We start from the raw sequence: 25,191 nt of genomic DNA, 5'->3' as shown, positions 1-25,191 counted from the left end.
TTAAAATATAAATTAATGAAAAAGTAATCTAATAATAAATTAATGATATTTTTTCTGCATATTTTTACAAATATTTTGCTGCCCCCGGTGAATTTAGTCATTTTTATTGGCCCTAAATCCTATCTAGTTTGGACAGCCCTCTTATACAGCAACTCCACATTAAACAAACAGCAGAACAATGAGGCGCTTGACAGCTTGACATATTGTCAAAGAGATAAATTTATCAGCTAATACCAAAAACTATTTGGATCAAACTGACCAGTAATCCAGCATTACCAAAACAAAGTTATTCGATTAATTAGCAATGTTTATCGTAACGTAACCCATCGAAGAAATGCACAATGACTTCCCCATCAAATATATTTGCGAAATTATCCTACATTTCTTCTTAAAATATGAAACAAGCTTAACAAATCACAGCAACGGGGAACTAACATAAATCTACTAAACCATACGCAGAAAATAAGAAGACTAAAGCCAACCAAACCACACGAATCCACATATAGTCTATTCAAAGTTATTTTGTAGATACGTCAGATAAATTTGTGACGTCAAAACGTCGCTATGTAGCCGTATCAACTCTGTATTTTAGTTCAGTTGGGCTTTCATATACAAAAAAATGTTAATCTAAATAAAATAATTGAACAAAATGTTATCAAATATAATTTATTTTTGCAATATAGCACATCTAAAAATTACAGTTAATTATACAGCCACAATAGTTTATAGGTTAGAGTTATAACCTCTTATCACTATTGCTTTCAAGGATTTTGCATACGTCTGACAACTGGACGACTTTAACAGGCTCATTCGTTTACGTGTTCGAACTAATCAGACAGCATTGTATCTCTTTTAACTAGAATAAAATGAGAAGGAAAATAGTGTCTCATTCTGAAACGAATTTACAAATTGCGGCAAGCAATACATTAAACATCATGTACAAAAAACTTTTAATAGACTATAGTATATAAATGTTACTTTTAGCTGTAACTTAAGCATGTTAATTTAATTTTAATTTTGGAAATACATATTGATGTATATATCTCGCACTCGTCTTGATTATGTATTGAAACATAGCACAATTACAACAGAACAATAGTAACAAAATAACTTGTAAATTAAAATTGTACCATATATAATATATGTAATAACATTTCCGAATGATAGGATATTTGAATTGCGATTCCAAATCTGTATAATATAAGCTAACTTGGATATATTCATTTGTTATACATAAGCTATCTTACCCTTTTATTTTCAACATATCAATACAATCATGTCATATATTTTTGTATATTAAATAAAATTGTAAATATTAAGTAATTTCATCCAAATTTGTTGGCAAAAAAAAAACCAACGAGGTTTTTAGCAACGAGGGTTTATCTGGACTGGATCTACTATTTAAGGTGGGCTACGAACCACCGTCCTCGGCATTAAGCCTACCGTCTGGCGAGTAACCAACTTAAAAATCATTCCAGAAGATTTGGTTGCTGGCGTGACTGGAATCATTTTCCTCGTCGGATTTTGTACTCTTGTCTAAGGACAATAACAAATGTTATACAATCGCAACAGTAGAAGGGCCGTCCTGTCGCCTTTACCACTGCGCCAACCAAGCCGGAAAAAATATCGGTTTTAATATAATAAGACATTAATAGTTAATTTGCCTAACTAATATACGCTATTAATCTTTACGTAATTAGTATATAATATTCAGAAATATTAATCAGAAAACTATTGTTAAATTACTGTAACATAGAATTTAAGTGAGTCTCACATAAAAAACACCAGCCATATAAAGGACAAAAAATATTACACGGTTTCTTAATTTTGCTCTTGAAAATTATCTGAATAAGGGTATTTATGAAACCACAGGGGCTGACCTAGAGGGTGCAATGTATTGTAAAGCAATTATACCTATATCTATCCGCAAGAAATCTGGTTCTCCCTAATAATAACTCCAGAAACTTAAGTAGATAATTAAAAAAAATATAGGCAGATTTTTTATGCTGGTGTCACTTGTAATTGTCATTGATGATATCTGAACTTATCTTTGCAAACCCCGGAAATCATCGTAAATAATATGTGGATGGAGTTGAAATATTTATGATAGATTGAATTTTTAATAAAAGAGGGTTTTGATATATTTTTTGTTTGAAAGAATAAATACGATTTTAATATAATTGTCGTAAAGTCTCAAGCTCAAGACGCATTAAAGGTATTTAAATATAAAGAATTTAAACGGAATAAAAAGAATTCAGTCGTAATATTCCATACAAAATCACTGTGCTATTATACCGAATATATCAATTTTTTACTCAGCAGCATTTAGGAGAAGTGGTGTAATAAAATTATATTGTAGATTCATCATTACTGGATGAAGATCCTAGTAAATTGCAGATCGAGTTTAGATAATCATTTTACGCAATGGGCAGTTTGAAATAGCACGTTTAGGGCAGTTTGAAATAGCACAAGCACATTGAGTGTCTTATGAATAAAAATGAAGAAACTTTAAAAAGTAAAGAAAAAAGTTTCTTTCGTCAAATTCTGAATAGGCATAAAAAATTCTATAAAACGATATTCGGAAGTGGTTTAATTTACACAAATACCGTACCGTCTGGTTACTAGTTGTTCCGATAGTACAACAGGATTTGGTAACTTCTATTTGGAATGGAAAATTAAAATAGACAAGATACCTTTTTCGAAGAGAGTTCTCTTCGAAATGGTGCAGATATTTTTTATTTTAAACTGATATAAATGCGTTCCCAATAAACCAAAATCTTTAGAACTATATTTAGCTAAATCCGCTCTAAATTTAAAAATATTGTGTATAAACTATGGTCAATTCCATTTTTAAATGTCCAAGTAACGTTGTTAGTTAATCGAAGTTACAATGGCGAATTATATGGTGCTTGCATGTATTCTGATCATTTTTTCAATATTTCTAATTGGAAAACTGTTATTTTATGTACATGGATTTTAAAACCATAGAACAATATTATATTTTATGCACTTCTACAAACTTATACTTAATAATTATTTTTGTAATATTTTATAGATATATTCCTTTAGTTTATTATATCTTTATTGAATTATTGAATAATATTAAATTTTTAATAAAAGAGAATTTTGATATATTTTTTATTTGAAAGAATAAATACGATTTCAATATAATTGTCGTAAAGTCTGAAGCTCAAGACGCATTAAAGGTAAATATAAAGAATTTAAACGGAATAAAAAGAATTCAGTCGTACTTTTTTATTCACTTAATAATTACTAAGTAAAGGTTATTATTTAAAAGAAAAATATTCCAAAAATAATTTCACTTATTTGTTTCCTTTTTCCTGCGTTTTGTAGACTTTTAATTACATTAACTTCTCTCTTTATTCTTATTAACTCATGGCCTCGGATTACCATTATGGTGTAAGATCTCAAAAGATTAATTACCAACTATAGACATCCAATCTTAAATAGTCTGGTTCCAGGAGAAGTTCAAACTTGCTATGATACAATAGAATACAATATTAGAAATCTTATGTATGAAATATTCAATGACCTCATTCATGAAATATAATGCATGCTTTTCCTTGTCCTTTGATCTAATCTATTTTCATGTTTGCCTTCATTACTATCCAATGATCTAAGGTACTGATAATTGTTAATTATGATAATTTTTATATCAGCTATACAGATAAGGTAAAAAAATACCTGCTCTATCTTATATCAAATATGGAAATACCCCTATATTTTCCCAGGTAAAATGGTAAATTTTAAATCACTAAAAACATTAATAATACATCAAAATTCAAAATTTTAAAATAAATTTTGAGATCAAAATGTAAAATAAGCTACAAGTATTAGTATCGATTATTTCTTATTTTACAATGCATATTTCAGTGTCGTTTTATTGTGATTATATAAGAAAATCCCCGATATCGAGAAACATAAACAATCGAAAACCAAAGCAGCTTCGCTAAAATAAAAGGATTTAAAAAAAAAGAGGAATTTTATTGCAGATGCAATGCATCAGATGATGACAGGATGTGCAGTTGACAAATTAATATTTATGCTGCAAGCGTGAAATTTTCGATAGGTTGTTACAATGATGGGAAAAAATGGTCGATGTCGGATTAAATGCTAATCGACTCGATCGGAATTCAGCTTGTAACTATATTGAGGACGAGACCAGTTTGTCATGGTTTCGGTTAGGTTAGTAGGTGATTTCTTTAAAGTGACAAATGATACACAAATAATTCGCTGCTTATTATAACAAATAACCTTGTTTACTTGTGAACTACGGTTTTTGTCTTATTAACTCCTTACATGTATTTAAATCAGCGATATCTAGTGTTGAAAAATATTTTTAACAAAAAAATTGAACTGACTTCAAGAAATAGATAGGAATCCACTAAAAATTAAAAAGAGTGATGATATTGTTGCATAAAATATCAGCAATAGCGAATAAGAGGCGCAACAGCACACTCTCGCATGACAACATTCAACCACACACAGTTAAATTCTTGCTGGTACACTATAGCTCAATAGAAGTTTCTGACTCGTCCAGTATATTCACCAGACGGGCGCCTTCTGATTACCACTTATGAAAAATAACTTGCATACAATTTCAAAATACTGAAGAAAGGTGAAAATGGACCTATAATTGGATCGCTACCAAATCAACTAATATTTTTCAGAAGAAAGATAGGAGAACATGACAACATGATTTGAATGTGTCACGAAAAGCTCTGACAAAGGTATAAAAATAAATTTACTAATCTTTTAAAATAAGAATATAACTGTGAATTGATACCGGACAAGATGCTTCTGTAATGTATCTGTGTCATAAGTATGTACATTACTTTCCGTATTTCTTATTAGAACAGTGAACATGTTTTCCGAAAATTTTGCAAATACCATTTGAAGAAATGCTGGAAAACAACAAATACTGGAAATTTACAATAAACATGCCTCATGACGAAAAAATTTGTGTATAAATATTTCGATTGATAGTTGATAAAGAACGGCTTATTTGACCACATGTAGAAAGATACCTCGAAAGTTACTGCTTACTCTGCTTATATTGCTTATTATGCTTATATGATAAAAGTTTTATCAAATACGGCCCTTTTTGATTAAGGCTAAATTCCATCGATACTACATAATCTAGTTGAACAGAAGATGGAAAATAATGTTGTCTTTACAGTATAAAACTCAAATGCTATAAAAAAAATATAAGAAAACATTGCAATAATGCGATATTAGTGGTGGACAATGCTTGAATAACAACACACAGCAAACCCTGATTTTGAAAAAACTTTATACAAATTAGTTAGCAGTCCAAGATCTAACTTTCATAGCCAAGAATAAATTCAAGACCAGAATAAATGGTAGTCAGTCTCCAGTCCATCCAAGCGTATAAATTATAGAATATAATAAAAATAATATCTACAAAAATTAAGCAAATAAAAATGTATCAAGTCAAATAACTTCGATAAATCCTAGATAAGAAGAAAATGTTCGTAGATTGACTGGATTCTTAATAAGAATCTGCAGTCAATACATTTTCAGTACTCATCTTCATAAACTATACAAAATGTTGAAAACGGCCAAAATGTCCGTATAAAATCTAATCCAATATTACTAAACATAAAAAAATTATTCCAAGTGGTTCAAAACAAGGTTCTCGGAATCTTATTAAACCGTTTAGAGATACACCAGCAGTCTAGAGTTTTCACAAAAAAAAACCGAGTTTGAACTAAATTCATCAGAGATTTGTCAACAGGCAAAAATTTTTCTTACTAGTGGATTATCTAAGTAATTAACTGCTTTATTATAAAATCCTACGAAATGGCGTTGAACCATGAATTATTCCATTATATATTACTTTTCCAAGCATATAAATTGTAATAAATTGCATTAATCACGATCTTTATTAATAAATTATTATTATAATACTGTTTTAAAATCTATTATTTTAGACTGTTAATAGAAAAATATGCAATTTATTAAATATACAAAAATATTTAAAGTAGGAACAAATCAATTTACTAACACAAATTAGCCTAATATTTACTAAAAATCAAAAGGAAGTATACATGTCAAAATTATCAATGAATAAATCACAATACTCAGAATTTATTTTTATCTAAAATTGCGTTATTAAATACCCCTTGTATAAATGGTCATAAAAATAAATTTCGTTATAACATGGATTGACCAAAATTGTTTTATTTATTTACAACTTTCATTCAAAATTGTCTTTTTATATATAAACATTGCGATTAATCATTCTAGTTTTCAAACTAATATTAACTTATTGACCTGAGCTATGATGATTTCATTTTTCTTGTGTAATTACCATTTCCAATGTCGGTACTCTTCAATACTAATAAACCAATTAAATGGTTCAAAAACTTCGACCTTTACATAAACAAAACCGACATGATCTTCGATTTAGGACACAAATGGCCGCCAACCTATTTAATATTTAGGTTACGGCTGCGGTTTTATCAAACTTAATAGCGATTTACATATTACATAATGACGTAAAGATAAAAGTCGTCGAGCCGCTGATCATTTTAATGTTAATGTCCCATTGTACGGTACGTAGTACAAAAGAGCCTCGGAATCTTCTTACTTCGACCTAACCAACAAAGGCCATCTTTCCAAGAATGTATCTGTTTCGAACATCTACAGGACATCTTAAAATGCGTCAGTGTTTCTCCTTGAACATCCTGTCGGGATCCTTTGCCCAGAGGCATATGCCCATCCTTACCCCCACCACGATTCTTGGTCCACCCAATGCCGACTACGACCTTCCGAAATATTAGTATTCTACACTGTCAAGCTTAGATATGTGTAACGTTTCTTAGTTGTGTAGTTGTATAGTGTTCGTCTCGGCTCGACGTATTGCCTGGTAATGTTCGCGGGTACAATATCCCGATTTTTTTCGGATTTAAATCATCCTATCGGTATGTGATAGTTTGGCGTGGTCGACACGGTGAACCTATTATTTGGACGTTCTAAAGGCGCTGTTTTGTTTTGCTTCAGATAATCCCAGTTACTTTTCGGTGCCGACCGACGAGCCCGACTGTGCACCATCGCAAATCAGACGCAAAAATCGAGGATGCATCTCGGAAAGTAATTCGGAATCGTCAATCACGCGCACACTCACACCACCACGCTGCAATAATCGAAAAGAATTAAGAAATTTTTTCAGGTGAGTTTTTTCTACATAGTGCATGAAAATACTAATAAGTTTTTCTGTTTCAATTATAAAATACACAATTGTTTTCTTATTAATTTTTATTTTACATTATCTCAATTTTAATTGATATTTATAGGATATTTTTCTAATGTATTGTTATTTGTAAACTTTTTTAGAAATTTTACATTTTTATAGCGGAAATCATAAATTAATAATGGAAGATATTAAAATAAAATAGATTTATTTTTTATTCTGATTTATATATGTATTTTTGTTTATCTTTATCTGTTTTGTTATTCAAACATTATTTATTATTTTATATAGTATAAAAAAATGAAATTAAACTGAATGTCATCAGAACTATGATTCTTTTTTATATTACAATACTACAAATCTATCCTAATCCAGTTTGAAACCAGGCTGGGTAAGACCAAGGTGTGGTAAAAGGAGACTTCAAAATAATAGGTTGGGGAAAAAGTAATTTTAGGTTTTTTTTAAGCAAATTAATTCATGTAAATTTCAAACACTAATCAGTGATATATGTGCCTTGATCGATAACTTTTCTAGTAAAGTTATAATCCCGTTACTGTAGAACTAGTTACCCAAGTGATTTTTACTTGTGTTCAAGCCAATTTTATCTCATCAATATAGTTTTTGCAGACGCAGGAATAAGTGGTAATCGGACGGCGCAAAGTCTGGGCTTCAAGGTGGATGCATTAAAATGTCTAATCTCAGTCTAGTCTAGTCTCAAATTTTGCCAAGTTACTTCATCTCGTTAGTTAAATAGTAGAACGTCGAATTATTTCCAGATGTTTCCAAACTATCCAAAAACTTTTCTTGGCGTCAATGTCGGCCTTATCAAGCTTTCCTGGACTTCAACCACAACACTTTTCACATGCTGTTATCTTTATTTGATTCACTTTTCATTGTCTATATCAGCATCAAAAATGTATGGCTTCATTGAATAGGTATTCGATTGAGATATGAGATTCGTGTTAAGTCAATCATTAGGCAAAATCGAAATTACTTTTTCCCCAGCCTATTGTGAGTAAGAAAAACATTATAAACGCTTTAACAAACGCTCTACCAATATCAAAACTAATTGAATATAGTCAGATGAGTCAAAAAGCAAAACAGATCAGACTCAAAATCAAGGAACTGTACTAGTTAGTCAAAAAATACTCCCAACTTGACCTAAAATCAAGGAACAATTGGGAACTGGATTGGGTCGTTGAAAACCTGAAAGTTTTAGACAAATCTTAATAAGAAACTGCAGTCAATACATTTTCAATACTCATCTTCATAAACTATACAAAATGTTGAAAATGTCCAAAATATCCGTATAAAATCTAATCCAATATTACTAAACATAAAAAAATTGTTCCAAGTGGTTCAAAACAAGAATCAAGAAAAAGTTCTAAAATCAAACAGACTTCGTTTGGACTTACAGGTTTCAAATATGGGACTGCACTGAAAAATTAGACAAACTATTTAATACATAACATAATAATTTGTAAAGAAGGTTTTCGATTCATTACCAATGATTATCGTTATGTCAATACTGAAGAACTACACGATGATATTGAAATCAAGGGGATTTACGAAATTATCGAAGATTTCAGCTTAAAACGTGTAGTAAGTATATTATATCACACCAATTTAGAGGCAATAAAGCTGCAGAACAACACACAGAAAATTGGAGGATTGTAGCAAACAAAACCACATGAACTTATACAATGTATAAGTGTTTAATTTTAAATACATACTGATGTATTTACTTGTTTGTATGCTACTGCAAGTACAACAAAACAATTGATATTTAATTAAACTTTATTAAAAAACATTTATTTTTGAGACTGAAAATAATATATTTAGTATGTTACTTCACAGTTATTTGTTTTTCTTGCAGATCAATTAGTAGCAATTCCGCCGATTCCAATCAGGAGTTACTAATAATGGGAGAGCCTAGACTGAGTGACATGGCGCCTGACCTTGCTTTCAAACATCCCAGCAGATCCAACTCCTTGAAAAGAACTAACGAAAATATCCCATTCCTCCAACCTGCGGCCGAAGAGGATGACACAGATCTTCTGCAGGAGGATGAGGTGTTTTTGGAAGAGGACACTGCTCGATATACTAATTTTAATGCTGGTAGGCGAGTGAGCAATGGGAATACTAGCCCGCGAGGTACTTATTATAATAATAAATGAAATACTTCTGAAGATTACACGAAATTGCTCGTTTAGCGGGAACATCGAGCCCTAGGAGACAATCTGTCGGGAACTATGGCGCTCGCGACAGAACAAATAGTGTCGCCTCCTCCTCCAAGAGTTTCAAAGACGATTTCCCACAAATGTTGCAGGAGTCCGATGTGGCTGGGACGTCAGCCATTGATGAGCATTCCCTCAGACACATGTCATACCCGCGAAAACGATGCCTGAAATGTTCGAAAGGTAAGTGGAATATTTTTTAAACCGTCTGTTATTGGCGAAAGATGGACGCCGACAGTTTCAATTAAGCTTAATAACATCTGATCACCTTGATTCGCTTATAACGGTCGGTCTTCAATCAAAAAAGAACTCAACCGTTTAACCTTTCGACTGAGCAGATCGTATTTACCCATCAAATTAATAATGTTGAGGGCAAAGTGTCTTGAACTTTGATTCAGCAATTGAGACAAACGAGCCGTAATGCGACAGGGCCTTCGCTCGTAAGGAAATTGAAGACATATACTGCATAGATTCCTTTGTTCCTGTTTGGATGGTCGACCGGTTACATTTTCGTCGAATTCCATTTCGGACAATGGATAACAACGAAAACCGCAAAGTGTTGCGATCGATTTGCGTAATAATTGTTATAAAAATAAACAATATTTATTTAAATGGTCGCGTGTCGTCTGCTACTAAGCGCATGAGTCAGTTTACAACGACCGTTGTCATTAAAAAACAGATTTATTCGCAGAAATTATTTTGAAAAGAGTTGAACTTTTACCTCAATCATTAAGGTTAGTGCTAATTTGTGATTACGTAGATTTTCGAACTGTTATCATCACAATATTCATATCAGTCTTATATTTTGAATTAAATGAATTGCTTTTTTTAATTGATGGTGGCTTTATTTTGGGAAAAGTAAATTTACAACTACTTAATATACTTCAAATTATTAATCCAGAATGACTCTTTATTTCATATTAAACTGTTTTTTAATAATTTAGCTAGTTTTTTTTTAATAATTAAACTTAATTTAAATTGTATAAACATATAATTAATAGTAACGGTTTTATTATATGTTAAAAACAAAATAATGTTCGAAAATAACATAAAATTACTTTTTTATTAATCTCCTAGAACGTCAACAATCTGCCCGTGGACAATAAGAATTATTATATGATTTCTGCTATATAATATAACCATCCTGACATGTAGAAGATCACTTCAGTAAGTGATCTCTACAATTTATAATCTGAATCGTATTCTAAATACTATTCTAACTTATTTTAAAATATATCCCAACTTATTCTAAAAAGTATTCTATAAACTTATTCTAGAGATTATTAAATCTCACTCTATGTGTCTATTAATCAGTTCGTACGATTTGCTTTTGAGCCTATGCACTACACTGTCATCGCACACATTTAGCTGTTTGGCAAGTGCTTTGGGATGCACTAATAGTCTTTCATCATTACCGCGTTATATTATTAAATAAATAAAAATATGTCTTAAATTTTACTACCAAATATTCGTATTTAAAGATAGAGTAATAAAATATAAATAAAAAGAAATCTTTAGAGATAAAAACTAACTGTTTTTATCAAAACACTGATTTTTAGTTGCAAATAATATTCTCTCAAGGAAAATTATCCCAGTCACGCCAGTAACCAGGCTTGGTAAGACAGGATGTCCTCTGAGAAGCCTCTTGGCCACCTGTTAATCAGTAGGCTTAATGCCATGAACCGTGGTTCGAAACCACCGTTAAGCAGAAAATCCACTTTAGATAAACCCTAGATGGTAAAAAAGAAATTCTCAAATATAACAAAAACATTTGCTATATTTATCAAAAGCCACTTTTGTTATTCAATGGAATTACGTACATAATATTTACATTGTATTATTGATATATGAAAATGTAGCTTAATTTTTAATGCCAAATATTCGTATTTAAATAAAGTAATAAAATCATAATAAAAAAGATACTTAGAATTAAAAATTAACTGATTTTATAAAAACTTTTTAAAAGCTTTCGCCAGTACTCTCGCGGCCACTGGGTATAAACAACTATAAACGATTTTGCACGTGCATCGTTTTATTGCTGGATGAAGAATGTCCATGGTGTGGAATGGAATATTGCAAAGTTCATTTTTTCTTCTTCAGTCGTGAAACGGACGTGTTGGTCACGTCCCGGTGGTAGCGAGAGGAGTTAGTACTGCCGCTCGCTGCTCGTGCCTTTATTAACATTGATAAAAAGCCGTCGAGTGCGGAAGTAGCGTTTGCAGGCTGGTGCCACGTCGGGGCCTTTAATTCATTTCGGAAGCAATAGTCGACACGCAAGTGGAGACAGTTATCTACACTTTCGGAAGGGATATTCACCTCCTGGTGCGAACTGAATAGATAATAGACAGTCCAGATCGCGAATTGTTGTCATGGAAGTAATTAAACAGTCCGAACTTTAATTATCTAATAGGTAAGATACTGTTAAGTAATTTCTACGTTTTATCGTATGACCCCCGTTCATTAATAACATTTTCAAAGAATTTTTTATCTAACTATCTATAGATATTATTTAGTAACTTTTTTAAAATTTATTAATATATTATTATTAGTTGTGCCGACTAACTTACAATTTGTCCCTACAGTGACTTAAAAACAGGTACTTATATCCTAGATACCCATTGGCCCTTACTTAACCTCTAATAATATAAAGTTAATAAATAATTTTGAGTGTCTTTACTATTTAGTGTACTTCACTATGCAAGAAAACATCACGGTTTGGTTCTCTTGATATATCGATCATGTTCAGTGTCGTCCTAAAGGTCCACGCATTGTTGCTAATCTCTTCATTTTGTCTATGACACTTAAAATCCGACGGTCTCATTGTAAGTAATTGTTCCTGTAGTACTTGGTTGAATCTACAATACTTCTCAGGACTTTATTCTGAAGTACTTATGTATTACTTCCCATAACAAAATTCCATAAGTCTATATACCGCTTAATTCCTGCTTATATAGTAGCTTATTATATACTCTATACTTCCAAATAACCATTACATTTTTTTATATTTTAATTCAAGTTATTTCATCCCAGTATACTTAGCGTATTAGTACTTAGCTTATTACTACACGTTGTTACTGTCTGGTCTTTATTCATATTTATTGGTATATGAACAGTTTAGTTGTCGACCTTTATTGTCCATGTCTGGATTCACTTATTTATACTATTAAATTTCCAGGAGGCTTTCCACAGAATCCAGAATTTGATGGCTTTCCGCTTTTTTTGGAATGTAGATCAAAAGTTACAGAAAAACACAATATCAGCATTGGATTTTTAAAGCTGCTGTTCTCCGCTCCGCGAAGTTGTTGAAGAACCTAGTCCAAATACACTTCAAAACAGATTTAAAACCCAATAACTTGTCTATAGACCATTTCTAATATAACCATGGTAATTTTTGCAACAAGAAAAATATTTTTCGCAAAACTTTCTCGTTTTAACTTTAATCGACAGAATATTTTCGTCGATTTATATTCAAATTACAATTTCGCGATTTTCACGCCTGGAAGTGAAACTTCAGAAAATTTAAATGAAAAATGTATTCCTTATTCGCCTGACTTGAAGTTGCATCAGCTGTTACATTACCTAGCAACCCTTGATATAGTAAGTTTTGGGAGCAGATAACACACACACACACACACACACAGGGGTAGGACAAAGTCTAAGGCTTTGTTGTGTAGATAAACAGACTAAACTTTGCTCAGTTATCAGGAAGAGTACTGTGTAAATATAGGTCAGATTTGCTAAATACAAACAGTAAAAGCAAGATTGTCGATATCGATTTTAAGCACGTATTTCAGTAAACTTCAAACTTTTTAGGTATTGGACTGTATTCATCAGCTATTCAATCTTCAAGAAGAATCACAGTTTTTATTATAATGCTTTTGTAATTTCTCCTATTTTGTAATCTCTTTACACGAATGTTACCAGATGCTATTCACTCTGTTAATATTTTATTCAAGTGCGTAATAGTAGATTCGTCTTTCATTCATTGTGACATACTGATATAATAAATAGGTTTTAGTTCACAGGAACAGTCTCTAACCGTTCAGTGAAACCATTTTACATTTATCAAATTTTTAAAAAACATAAAATTATAAACACCCTGATATCAATAGGGTTTGAGCTATTTCACAGAACTCCATTTGGTTTTCCTAAACAGTTTAGTAGCCTTTTTGATGAGGTTTTGTCGATTTTTTTTTTTTTGACGACAACTACAAATTTTATAATAATCACTATCTCTTTCTTTGTGACATGGAACTAGTATTGTAACCAAAATTAAACCAAGAAATAATAAATTAAATTTTCATATTAGTTGTAAATCAATTTCAAATCAGTATAAAGTTGTAAATTAATTGAACATTCATTTAAACTATGTGCAGTAGATGAACTAATGTTGTTTAATTATGCATATGTTTGTATAATAAATGCATATGGCACACATTATTCTTAATCGTTCGTATTGTTCTTAAAGTTATGATATAAGATTTCAGAACTCAACACTTTCTCCAGGAATAATGTATCAAATACACTTGAATTATACTTAATCATTTTTAATTAATTAAAATCTTATATAAATATTTCCAAAAAATAATAAATTACAATTTCCCTATCTGTAGAAAATCTCAATTTTAATCCAACTTCTAACATGAATTAAATGGAAATAAAAATAACACGTTTTCCACTAATAATTGGAAATGCCGGCTTGGTTGGCGCAGTGGTAAAGGCGACAGGACAGTCCACCTACTGTTGGGATAGCCGCGGGTTCGAATCTTGCTGGGCATGGTCGTAAATTTATGTTTGTGATTGTTTAGGCAAGAGTGCAAAATCCAACAAGGAAAATGATCCCAGTCTCGCCAGTAACTACCACGAGTTAGAGGACCGTGGTTCGGAGCCCTCGTTAAACAGTAGGTCCAGTCTAGTTAAACTCTCGTTGGTAAAAAGGGGACTTTAAAATATAAAAAAAATATTGGAAACACATATTTAAAAATATATAAAAATGTTGCTTAAATGGAATAATAAATACACATATATGGCCAATCCTACTAATTTATTCTTTAATATAATTTGACTTGTAAAACACTTTTTAAAATTTTATTTGCTAACTTAATTTGAAATATATTACTGCTAATCTTATTGACATCAAACAACTAAAAATATAAAGTAGCCAAATACATTAGATAGTAATTATTATATCATTTCATATTCCTTAAACAAACTAACAATTAAAAAAGAAGACGCCAAATTTAATCGAATATTTATTGATTCAGTTTAGGTGTAAGTGTATTTAAATCTCATAATTTTTAATTAGATTCAAATGTATTGAGCGTTTTAATTAAGACATGACTTAATAGTTGGGGCCTAATCAAAACATATTAATATTAACGGTTGCTTATCGTGTAACAATTTAAATCGAATAAGCCTTGAGGCGCCTTCATTATCACGATATTTATCCATACGAATACACCCCATTTTCGGTGCCGTGCGCGTTTATCCATTCGCGGCATGCCCATCGGAAAATATAAATTTCGTCCGTGTTATCAGCTGAAATCTATTAAAATTTGAAGCTTCTTATTTTCATAAAACGTGACCGGCATCCATATGGTACGTCTACGTCCATCGTTAACAGTAGCCAGCGCTGAGAATTATTACCTGCCCCTGGGAGGACAGGAAGGCCGTCCGACTGACTGTTGCTGCGACAACCCTGTAGATTTTTGCGATTCGCGATGATGGATTTTGTTGGTGGGCCTCGACGAATGGTACCGTTCGTTAGTCCGTACCCGGGGTGCTGTTGTTGTCCCGTTTCTTTCTTTCTACATATGGACGCTGACGACTACGGGGACCGCTTTGTAAGTCGGGCACGTCGCTATGCTGACGCCAAATCCCCACTTCGCTCGATTGTTTTTCTTTAATAATTTTTTGCATTGACAATTAGGTATTCCTTCAGTGCAGCTCTGGGTTCTACATTGTGTCAATAGGTTTTGAGGTGTTCGTTCTAGTTATAGCGAATTATTTCCATTCAAGCTGCTCCGTCGCATGGGGACACACTTCTACGACGCCCTCCACATCTAGAAGGTAAACAAATTAGGCCTAATTCCGTCACCAAAAGTCACTAATATCGCGTTCATTTGTTTAAAGTTGAACGAACTTGTTGTGAATAAAGTATATTCTTAATCAAAGACAGTTATTTTTGTGAATAATTAATAATTCGTCGAAATACTCATATTTATATTATGTTTGTAATATAAAACGTAATGCTATAAAAAATACCCGCCAATAAAAGAGCACTCATTTTGCACTAAATTATCTCAAATTATAATATTTTTTATTAATTAATATCTTATTGCTAGTGGTTGTAGTTATATATAAAAAAACCATCAGCCCTTACTTAGTCTCTGTAGTAATAATGTTAATAAACACTGCTGTTTTTTCTGTTAAATACACCTCACTGGACTAGTCGCTCAAATGATCTTTGGCTTGATCCTAAGCGTTAACCAAGAGTTGCAATACTGTGGAGGGTCCCCTTATGTCGATTCTCTTAATTTCCTGAGTTCCTGACAGTAAATATCTGACGGTCTCGGGAAAGGTAATTATTCCTGTAGCAGTATCTGAACGCATCTATGGTACTTATTAGGACTTTCTTCTGAAAAATTTGTATTTTCTAAAAGTATAATTGAGACTTTCTTCCAATTAAACAATATATTTTTATATATTTCTATTCACAATCGTTTTTTTATGTACATCAAAATAATAATATGAATTAAAATATAATTCGAATTATAAATATTAGGTATATAGGTTTTAAAACATGCATAATTAATTACAATATAAAATTTGTTCACTCATACTTAGCCTAATCATTTTGGACAAGTAAACTGAGAGTTTTATTGAATTTTTTTAACTATTCAATTTTATTTGTAGTTTACAAAATGTTATCAAATATAATTTATTTTAACATTATAGTATATCTAAAAGCTACAGTTAATTATACAGCCCCAATAGTTTACGAGTTAGAATTATAACATCTTATCATGATGGCTTTTAAGAATTTTGCATACGTCTGACAACCGGACGACTGTGACAGGCTCATTCGTTTACGTGTTCGAACTAATCAGACAACATTGTGTCTCTTTTTAACTAGAATAAAATGGGAAGGAAAATATTGTCTAATTCTAAAATAATTTACAAATTGCGTCAGGCAATACATTGAAGCCTCAGTGACAAGCTTCACTTTTTGTTATGTCATTTCGTCGAAGTGTGGACAAAATTATTTTCAGTGCGTTGATAATATCTGAATTTGTAAAGATTATATATCATTTGCGAGAAATTCTACTTTCTTACCTCATTTTAAAGAAAACAGCGGCTGAAAATCATTGAATGATGTGTGATACTTATGGCAACCATACTCTATCAATTTCAACATTTGAACACTGAAACTAAAAAAATTTAACGAGAATTTGAGAGCATTACTCGATGATGATCAATGTAAACCGTAAAAAGAATATGCGAAATTGTTAGGAGTAACTTAGTAACCTTTTACAATGACTTGAGGAACATGGGAATGATCCAAAATCTTAGATATTTTGTGCCGTACGAATTGAAGCTAAGAAACATTCAAAAATGTTTAGTCATTTGTGAAATGCTACTTCAGCGGCAAAATGGAAGAGGTTTATGCATCGTATTGTTATTGGCGATGCAAAGTGGACCCATTACAATAATCCAAGCTACAAAAAAATCATGGGGACTACCTGTTTATGCGTTAACATCAACAGCAAAGCTGAATATTCATGGCTATATCCAGACCTTGCTCCTTCTGATTACTACCTGTTTCGACATATGAGTCGTGGCCTGTCTAATCAGCGCTTCATTTCTTATGAGGATACTACTCAAAACATATGTCATTCTTTCGAGATGGTATCCATAAATTGTCTGAAAAATGGCAAAAAGTAGCTACAATGAATGAACGATGCTTCAATTAAAAAGCTTTAAAAAATAAATTATAAGTCAATAATCTAATCAGTTTAATCAACATTTTATCACTTTATTCTTTTAACTTACTTTCTACTTAGTAATAATAATGCCATATCATAAATATACTTATACTTATTTAAATCCTAATTTGTTCTCTTGAAGTAAAATAATACCAAACTAAGTTTATTATAACCTATAAAATTTCCCTCCCCCATTACAAGACAAATATACATTTCTGAAGTCATGACACTACAAAATCCGTTTCCATCCACTCGGCTCTCGTGCGAAAAAGGTCTAAAAATCCAATAACACTTTTAATTGAATTAGATCTCGACGCGAAAACATACCCAACACGTGCTAAAGCCCGGGCCCACGCACGATAAAGACCTTAAAACGCCATAAACTACGGAAAATTATCCTATTAACATATTCCGACGTTATTTAGAAGTCTCGTTTTATTCGAGTTTGAAACTGATACATGACAATTTTAGCATATTCGAGGTACGGTTGAAGGTCTCAACGGTAACAATGCAACAAAAAGAGGCATAAAACAGGGGTTAGTTTTGATGGATGTCAAACAGATGACAGTACAGTTTCGGTGAATGTCGTTGTAACCAAAATTTTTGTGCGGATATTTAGAGGAATGTCACGTGTTGTGTACCCTTGTTTTTGTATACAACTTTATGCCTCATTTAAACAATGTATTAAATATATTAAATGTTTTAACGACACAAAACTAGGTTAGAAAATAATATAAATGTCAGTTGTCATGTCAAATTATACGTAAAAAATTCATAATGACTTACTAATGGAATTCCCATTCCAAAGTGCACTATGATATTAATTTAGTGTAACAAAACGTAGTGGTATGGAAATAAACTTATTAATATGATGGAAAAACGCCAAATACTAATTTCGGTGTCTTAATTATATTAAATTTCGACATTCTCACGCTAAAATTAAACCTACGCATTCATAAAACACGAAACATTATTCTATTAACCTACTCCCTAGACACTATCTGGATCTTATATACATTTAAAAACAGAAACACGAGAGATGTGAGAGTTTTTTTTTACTGTGTGAAATTCAACGTTCCGTTCGTGTGACATATTTCGGGACAGGTGACATAAAATTCGTGAGTATTACACTTTGAAATATTAACGCTATCGAGAAAGTTGTCCAGAAAGGTAGGGATGAAGAATAAAATTAACCGACCATAAAATGGGAAATTTACACGTTGCAAATAGAGAATCGTCGCGGCACATAAAGCGCCTACGTTTGTGATGGAATTTCTGGAGTGTCTGCTTAGTCAAAACATATAATTAACCCGTAGTTTTTTCACTCTCATTAACCGAAGTTATTTTGTTTGGGATAAAAGTAATTTCGTTATCGTACTTGTGCTCTTATCGCTTACACAGGGGTCATCTCACTAATCGTAGTACGTTAAAATAGTTTGAAACAAAACAACACAAAACAAAAGAGCGTATATTTTTAGACGTTTTAATCTTTTAGTCGCTTATGATAACTTAATACAGTTGATACTACACTTTCAATTAACCTATTATTTGATGGTCATAATTATGAGTAAGAATTATGTGTTGGTTAATGATGCAAGTTTCTCGGAACCATTACAATAACATTTTAAATTTTGAAATAACTTTCTAATTAGACTGTGTTTATTATTAGGGAAATATTTAAATTAAGTTGAAACTTTATTATTAATATGTTCATTTATATATTAATACTGAGATACATATTTTTTTAATAATTATTAAATTTTTCAAAATAATTGTTTTTTTTTTCGACAATTTCGACATTGACAATGCTACCGCACCTGAGATATGTTTTGTTTTACTCTATTAATAATTTTATTCTTAAGTACATCTCAAAAATATCTAAAAACATTTTGCATTTTGATCTTAAAGTTATATATTCGGACAAAGCTTAAATATTTTTATTAATTAGTTGTAGTTGTATATATGTTTAGTTGCAGTTATACAAATGACTTTTTTTAATTCATTTAATTTTTAGTTTAAAAGCATTAATAATTTTAAGTAAGGTATAATTTGAATACCATTATATGTTCAGGTTTTTCTTAAATTAAAAATATCATTGAGTTTTAGTTTTCTGTCAATGTTATATCAATTGGCTTTGAAAAACAGTTTTAAAATATTTGTTAAATCTTTGTTATGTTAAAATCATTACTAACTTGATTTGCAATATGTGTAAGAAGAAAATAAATCTAATTCTATATATGTTTAAAATATTGTGGATTAATTTGCAGTTTCCAAAATTCGAGTAATTTCATTGTTGTTGAGACATTTGAGATGAGTTGAGATTTCCTCATGATTTGAAATGATACCTCATAACTTACATCAATCATATTAAATATTGAATATTGAAAGAAGTATTGTTAAACCTCATTTGACTCTCAATATATAGGGCTACACTGTGTGTGTGTATCTTTGCTGTGTAATTATTTTTTGGTTCTTATATTAGATGTATTCTGCAGACTGGTCCAGGTGTCTAAGGTAACCATCACCTGATTGTTCGCATTGAGATTACCTTTAAGTCTTAAGTGATTATAGATCGAAGCTCTGACGTGTCGAGATCTTTCACAAAATCTGTTTTAAAAAATTCAATTAAGATTAAACTAGTTCAAAAAAAGAGCTCGGCTAAGAACTAATAAGAATTCGAAAACTTTGACCGATTTATAAGATCTCATGAATCGGTAATATTCACATTCCTAGAACACCAAAAAATCAATATTATTTTTTGAATATTACTTCTTGGTTCTTGGTTCATCATTGTTGTTTAGTGTTCAAACAACAATGATGAGAGTATCTAGAGTTGATAGCGAAGATTTTGATGTTTATTTTTTGATTTTCTACCTAAAACTGTTTTAAGATCAGCTATAAAAACATCCATTTATCGAGCTGAACGAACGAAATCATACGAACATAAAAAATACAAGAGAATATTTTAATATACTCTACAAAATTCACTCCCAAGTACTTTTATATGCATCCAATTTATGACAACATTTTCGCATCGTATATTGTTCACATTTAGATTAAGACTTTTAACTCTCAGATGATTATAAATGGAAGCTCTGATGTGGCCAGATCGTTCCATCTCAAGTTTCACAAAATCTGTTTTACGGAATTTCAAATATGATGAAACTAGTTCAAAACAAGACAACTAATAAATTCGTTTATATTTAATAGAAGTTTGACTAAGAACTCGATCATTCATACGATTTTGTCGGTTGGTAATATTCATATTCGATCATCAATACCAAAGAATCAATATTATTATTTGACTTGTTCTTTTTGGTTCTCAAAAGGAACTAAACAACAATGATGAAACAATCATGAGTTGATAGGGAATATTTCGATGTTTATTTTGGATTTTTCACCTAAAAGTGTCTTAAGATCAGCTATAAAAGCGTTCATTTATCGAGATGGACTATAATAAATGGCGTAAATGACAAATTGTGATGAAACTGTATTATCAAAAGAGAAAAAAGTAGCCAAAAACATTTCTATTCTACATATTAGAATCTAAAAGGACTTTATTAAGATATAATATAGCCCTATATTTTGATTGTAATGAAGAATATGGGTGTAATAAGAATATGGGTGTAATAACAAAATATAGAGATATATAATAGAAAATATTACATTCTAATGTTTGCATTTAAAAGAATTTGGAAGTTTTGAATAGTAATTTTGTATAGTATTTCAAAAGGAACTAATTCAAAATAAGAGAACTTTTTGGCAAAATAATTTAGTATATATTTGATAGAATCTTGTCTAAGAACTCGAAAACTTCCACCGATTCATCTCATGCCGATCTCATCATTTGATAATATTACCATTCCATCAACAACGCCATGGTTCCCTAAAGGGACACTAAACAACAATGATGATACAATCAAGAGTTGATAAGGAATATTTCGATATTTATTTTGAATTTTCTACCTAAAACTATCTTAAGATCAGGTAAAAGCATCCATTTATCAACTATAATAAACCGGAGGAACCAGGTAATCAACAAACGTTAAACATGTTATAGCTAAAGAAAGAAAGAAATATAGAAAATAGTTAGAAAACAAATACGGTTATGGTAACAAAATTTAAATATATATAATAGATAATAATGCTTATTTATATATCATAAGAGCATGAAAAATACAAGAGAATATTTTAATATATTCTACAAGATTCAGTCCCAAAATCTTTTATATGCATCCGGTTTATGACAACATTTTCGCATCGTATAAAAACGAGCACAAAAGCCGAACATCTTCTGGATGGTAGTTTTAAGAAGGCGTCCCGACCCTCGACGTCATAGCCAGCCAGCAATAATGAAGCGGTTCGAGTAAATAGCTGCATAAATCAAAGATGGTCCCCAGATGTGAACTTCGACGTCCCGAAGACCAATTTTAGATGACCTGCCGGGACTACACCTAAACCAGATGTCATTTTCGAACAGGCTGACGTTTTGTTCTCGGCGGTGCGGGGCCGCGTATCGGTCTGTACGTCCGTTCCTCGATATTTGCCCGCCATCGTTCATATCCTGACGTCTAAATGAACATGTCAACGATCGAAAAGTCATAAAAATTTAACGCCTTTTTTTCCTTCATTCGTTCGGCGGCCTGCCGTTCTCTCGGCCTTCAATTAAACGTTTCATCTGGCGGCAGCACGTGTTATCCGTACTGAATACCGACCATTTACCCTGTTGTTTGTGTTTGGGTTTGTTATTTTTATGATTTACGCCAGTGTTAGGTTTGCGGGGAAGCCGATCCCGTCAACAAATCTAAATTGGTTTACATTTTGTGATGCAGTAATGCAGATGAAAGTGAGAACTCTTTTAGGGCCTTCTAGAAAATGTTTATTCAACCGATAACATTCAAAGACTACGAAATTCATTCAAATCCATCGATTTTCAATAAAACTGAAGACAAGCTTCTTATATCCTTATCAAAATTTAAAGTATCAGGTATTTTATTCGATCTAGCTCCATTACTATGAACTTTGTCTATGGTAACAGAGTAATGTTAGGTTTGCGGAGAAGTCGATCCCGTGAATAAATGTAAATTGGTTTACATTTGGTCCTGCAGTAATGCAGATTACAGTGAGAACTCTTTTAGAGTCTTCTAGAATACGTTTATTCAACCGATAAGATTGAAAAGCTAGGAAATTCAGTCAAAACCATCGATTTTCAATAATATTGAAGACAAGCTTCTTACAACCTTATTAAAATTTAAAGTATTAGATATTTTATTCGATCTAGCTCCATTACTATGAACTTTGTCTTTGTCAGCGTGATTTTAAAATAAAACCTCTGCTCCTTTACATATAAAACAAATTTACTTTCGCATTTTTCGAGGATTAAACGAAATTTCGCAATATTCAATAAGAAAATTAATAATAATTAAAGAATACAGATTTTAATAATTCAATCAATTATGATATTAAACTATTTTCGAATTGTCTGGAATTAAAAAAAATAGTACTTTTTGAATAAAATTGACAATGTTCTTGAAAAATTTTTCTTCAGTTTCTTTTATATTCTTTTACCAATATATGTGCTTCCTTTATTACTGACGATATGTATATATCTCTGGAGCTGGAAGTTTTTGGCGTATTTATCACAAATAGAAACAAAATAATTACCAAATTAAAATGTATTTTTTATTTTAATCTGAAAATCACATTGATAATTGATCAAATGTCACTCCTGCCAATTCCTATACAATTATTATTATGGAATTTACTATTCAATGCCCCATTTCGTTTAAACTTATCCGCAGCAATGAGACAATTACTTTTTTGTTTTAATATCTCAAAGTAATTAAATTGCCTGGAAAATCTTTGAGAATTTTCTCCTATATTTTTTTGTATAATCCATTCATAACCAAAATGTAATATTTCTTTATAAATTGAATCGAGGTAATGAGAAAAAGTTATTTTAAGACTATTATTATTACCGAAAAAAATTATTTATTTTCTTTTTAGTACTAATCGATATTCTTAATTAGAATAACATTTTTCTTGATTATAATTACTAAACAATAAACCAATTAGTACGACTAAATAGAACGTAAAACTCAACAACGTTATATACAAAAGCAATCGAGTTGCCAACTGTTCAGCAGTATCTTAAAAACATAATATCATATATTGTTACTTTATATTTGTAAAAATTCAGAAAAATAGAAAACAATATGTGTATTGATAAAAATATATCATTAATATACGAAAGGTGTTCTAAAAATAACTTTAACTTTAGTTTGAATTGGGACTTTAATTATTTAGAAAGAATCTTATATATTCATCTATCCTCAAAGTAGCTTCCATTAGACACACCTCTTACAATAGCCCTTCTTCCAATCCCCGAAACATTTTTGAAACTCGAGATTTGAGATTTTACGACCTTATTACCAATAGACAATAAATAAACAACTCTATAATATAAACAGTATTATAATATTGTAATTGTAGATATAATATAACATTTATAGATACTTCATAGACATATTTGCCAATATCATAAGAATTACTATTAATCGGGCTAGTAACTGTTTAAAATCCCTCCAATTTGTTAAACATATCTCGTATATTATTTTAATACAATAGACATATTTATGTTCGCCCTCTAATGATTATAAAATGTGTTTTAAATTTAAGAAAGATAAATTCAACAATGAAGACATCTATAATTAGAAATATAGTAAGTTCTGATGATTATTGTGGACAAAAATTCTTCAAATCTGGGAATCTGTGGACGCGTCATGCGAAGCTATTTTCTTTCATAAAGGAATGATGCGGTTTGGCCCAAAGTTGAAAACAGTAGCATTGTTAATGAATACTAGCCGTTGCTAACGATGATTTTTATTTCCCACAAGGAAATCACTTTATTAATAATCAAGAAATATGCATTTTGTGGTATTAATTTCCTGACCACATGTCTAAACTGTAAACGAAACCAAACCTGTAAAGGAATTCCTATATTGTTTCACCACACAGGACACATATCTCACAGAATGACTATTTGCAACTGAAAAAGACATCCAGATAACAACAAAGCACTGTTGATATCACCAACTAGTTAAAAAATACCGCAGGAAATATATTGACGTCAACTTCTTCAATAATACCTGCCAGTTATAGTCAGCAAACAAATAAATCAACAACCCAACAAAAACAACAGAACAAAGAAATAAAGGGAAATATTTTAGATGTAAATTTAAGAAAAAGCTTAGACTAATATAATTTTGAAAAATACCGACTTGGTTGGCGCAGTGGTAAAGACTAAAGGACGGTCCACCTACTGTTGCGATAGTCGCGCGTTCGAGTCCTACTGGGGCATGGTCGTCAATTTATCTTTGTGATTGTTTAACATTTGTGATTGTCCTTGGGCAAGAGTGCAAAATCTGACAAGGAAAGTGATCCCAGTCACGCCAGTAACCAGGCTGGTAAAGACCGGATGTCTTCTGGGATGATTTCTAAGTTGGCCCACAATAAACTATAGGTTCAGTCCAGATAAACCTTCGATGGTAAAAGGGGACTTCTTGCAATCTTACTGATTTCGATAGTTCGAATTAACCTGACAAAGAACATCTATTTCAATTAAGCCAATGATTACGTTGGTTCAGAATACACGTTAAGCAGTAAATTCATTCCAAATAAATTGTAATAAGACACTAAAACATTTTTGAAAATTCATATATTGCACACGCTT

General features: G+C 31.1%; 1 protein-coding gene across 2 annotated transcripts in view; it reads left to right on the top strand.

The window, feature by feature from the left end:
* Positions 1 to 25,191, top strand: part of stumps (DBB domain-containing protein stumps) — a 114,251-nt gene that overhangs the window by 53,536 nt on the left and 35,524 nt on the right. Inside the window, exons 1-4 of one of the 2 annotated variants that reach the window (XM_076401568.1) lie at positions 6,890 to 6,968; positions 7,048 to 7,216; positions 9,114 to 9,391; positions 9,451 to 9,657. In XM_076401568.1, the coding sequence (XP_076257683.1) occupies positions 6,917 to 6,968; positions 7,048 to 7,216; positions 9,114 to 9,391; positions 9,451 to 9,657 (706 nt within the window). In that variant the 5' untranslated portion in view covers positions 6,890 to 6,916. Of the gene's footprint in view, positions 1 to 6,889; positions 6,969 to 7,047; positions 7,217 to 9,113; positions 9,392 to 9,450; positions 9,658 to 25,191 lie in introns of those variants that run through there. The other variant, XM_076401569.1, reaches the window with a different exon arrangement.

The sequence above is a fragment of the Rhynchophorus ferrugineus genome, unplaced genomic scaffold (genome assembly GCF_030347505.1).
Source record: "Rhynchophorus ferrugineus isolate W39M unplaced genomic scaffold, kcgeb_rfMv2 rfM4, whole genome shotgun sequence".
Classification (NCBI taxonomy): domain Eukaryota; kingdom Metazoa; phylum Arthropoda; class Insecta; order Coleoptera; family Curculionidae; genus Rhynchophorus; species Rhynchophorus ferrugineus.
This window is presented reverse-complemented; position numbering and strand designations above follow the sequence as displayed.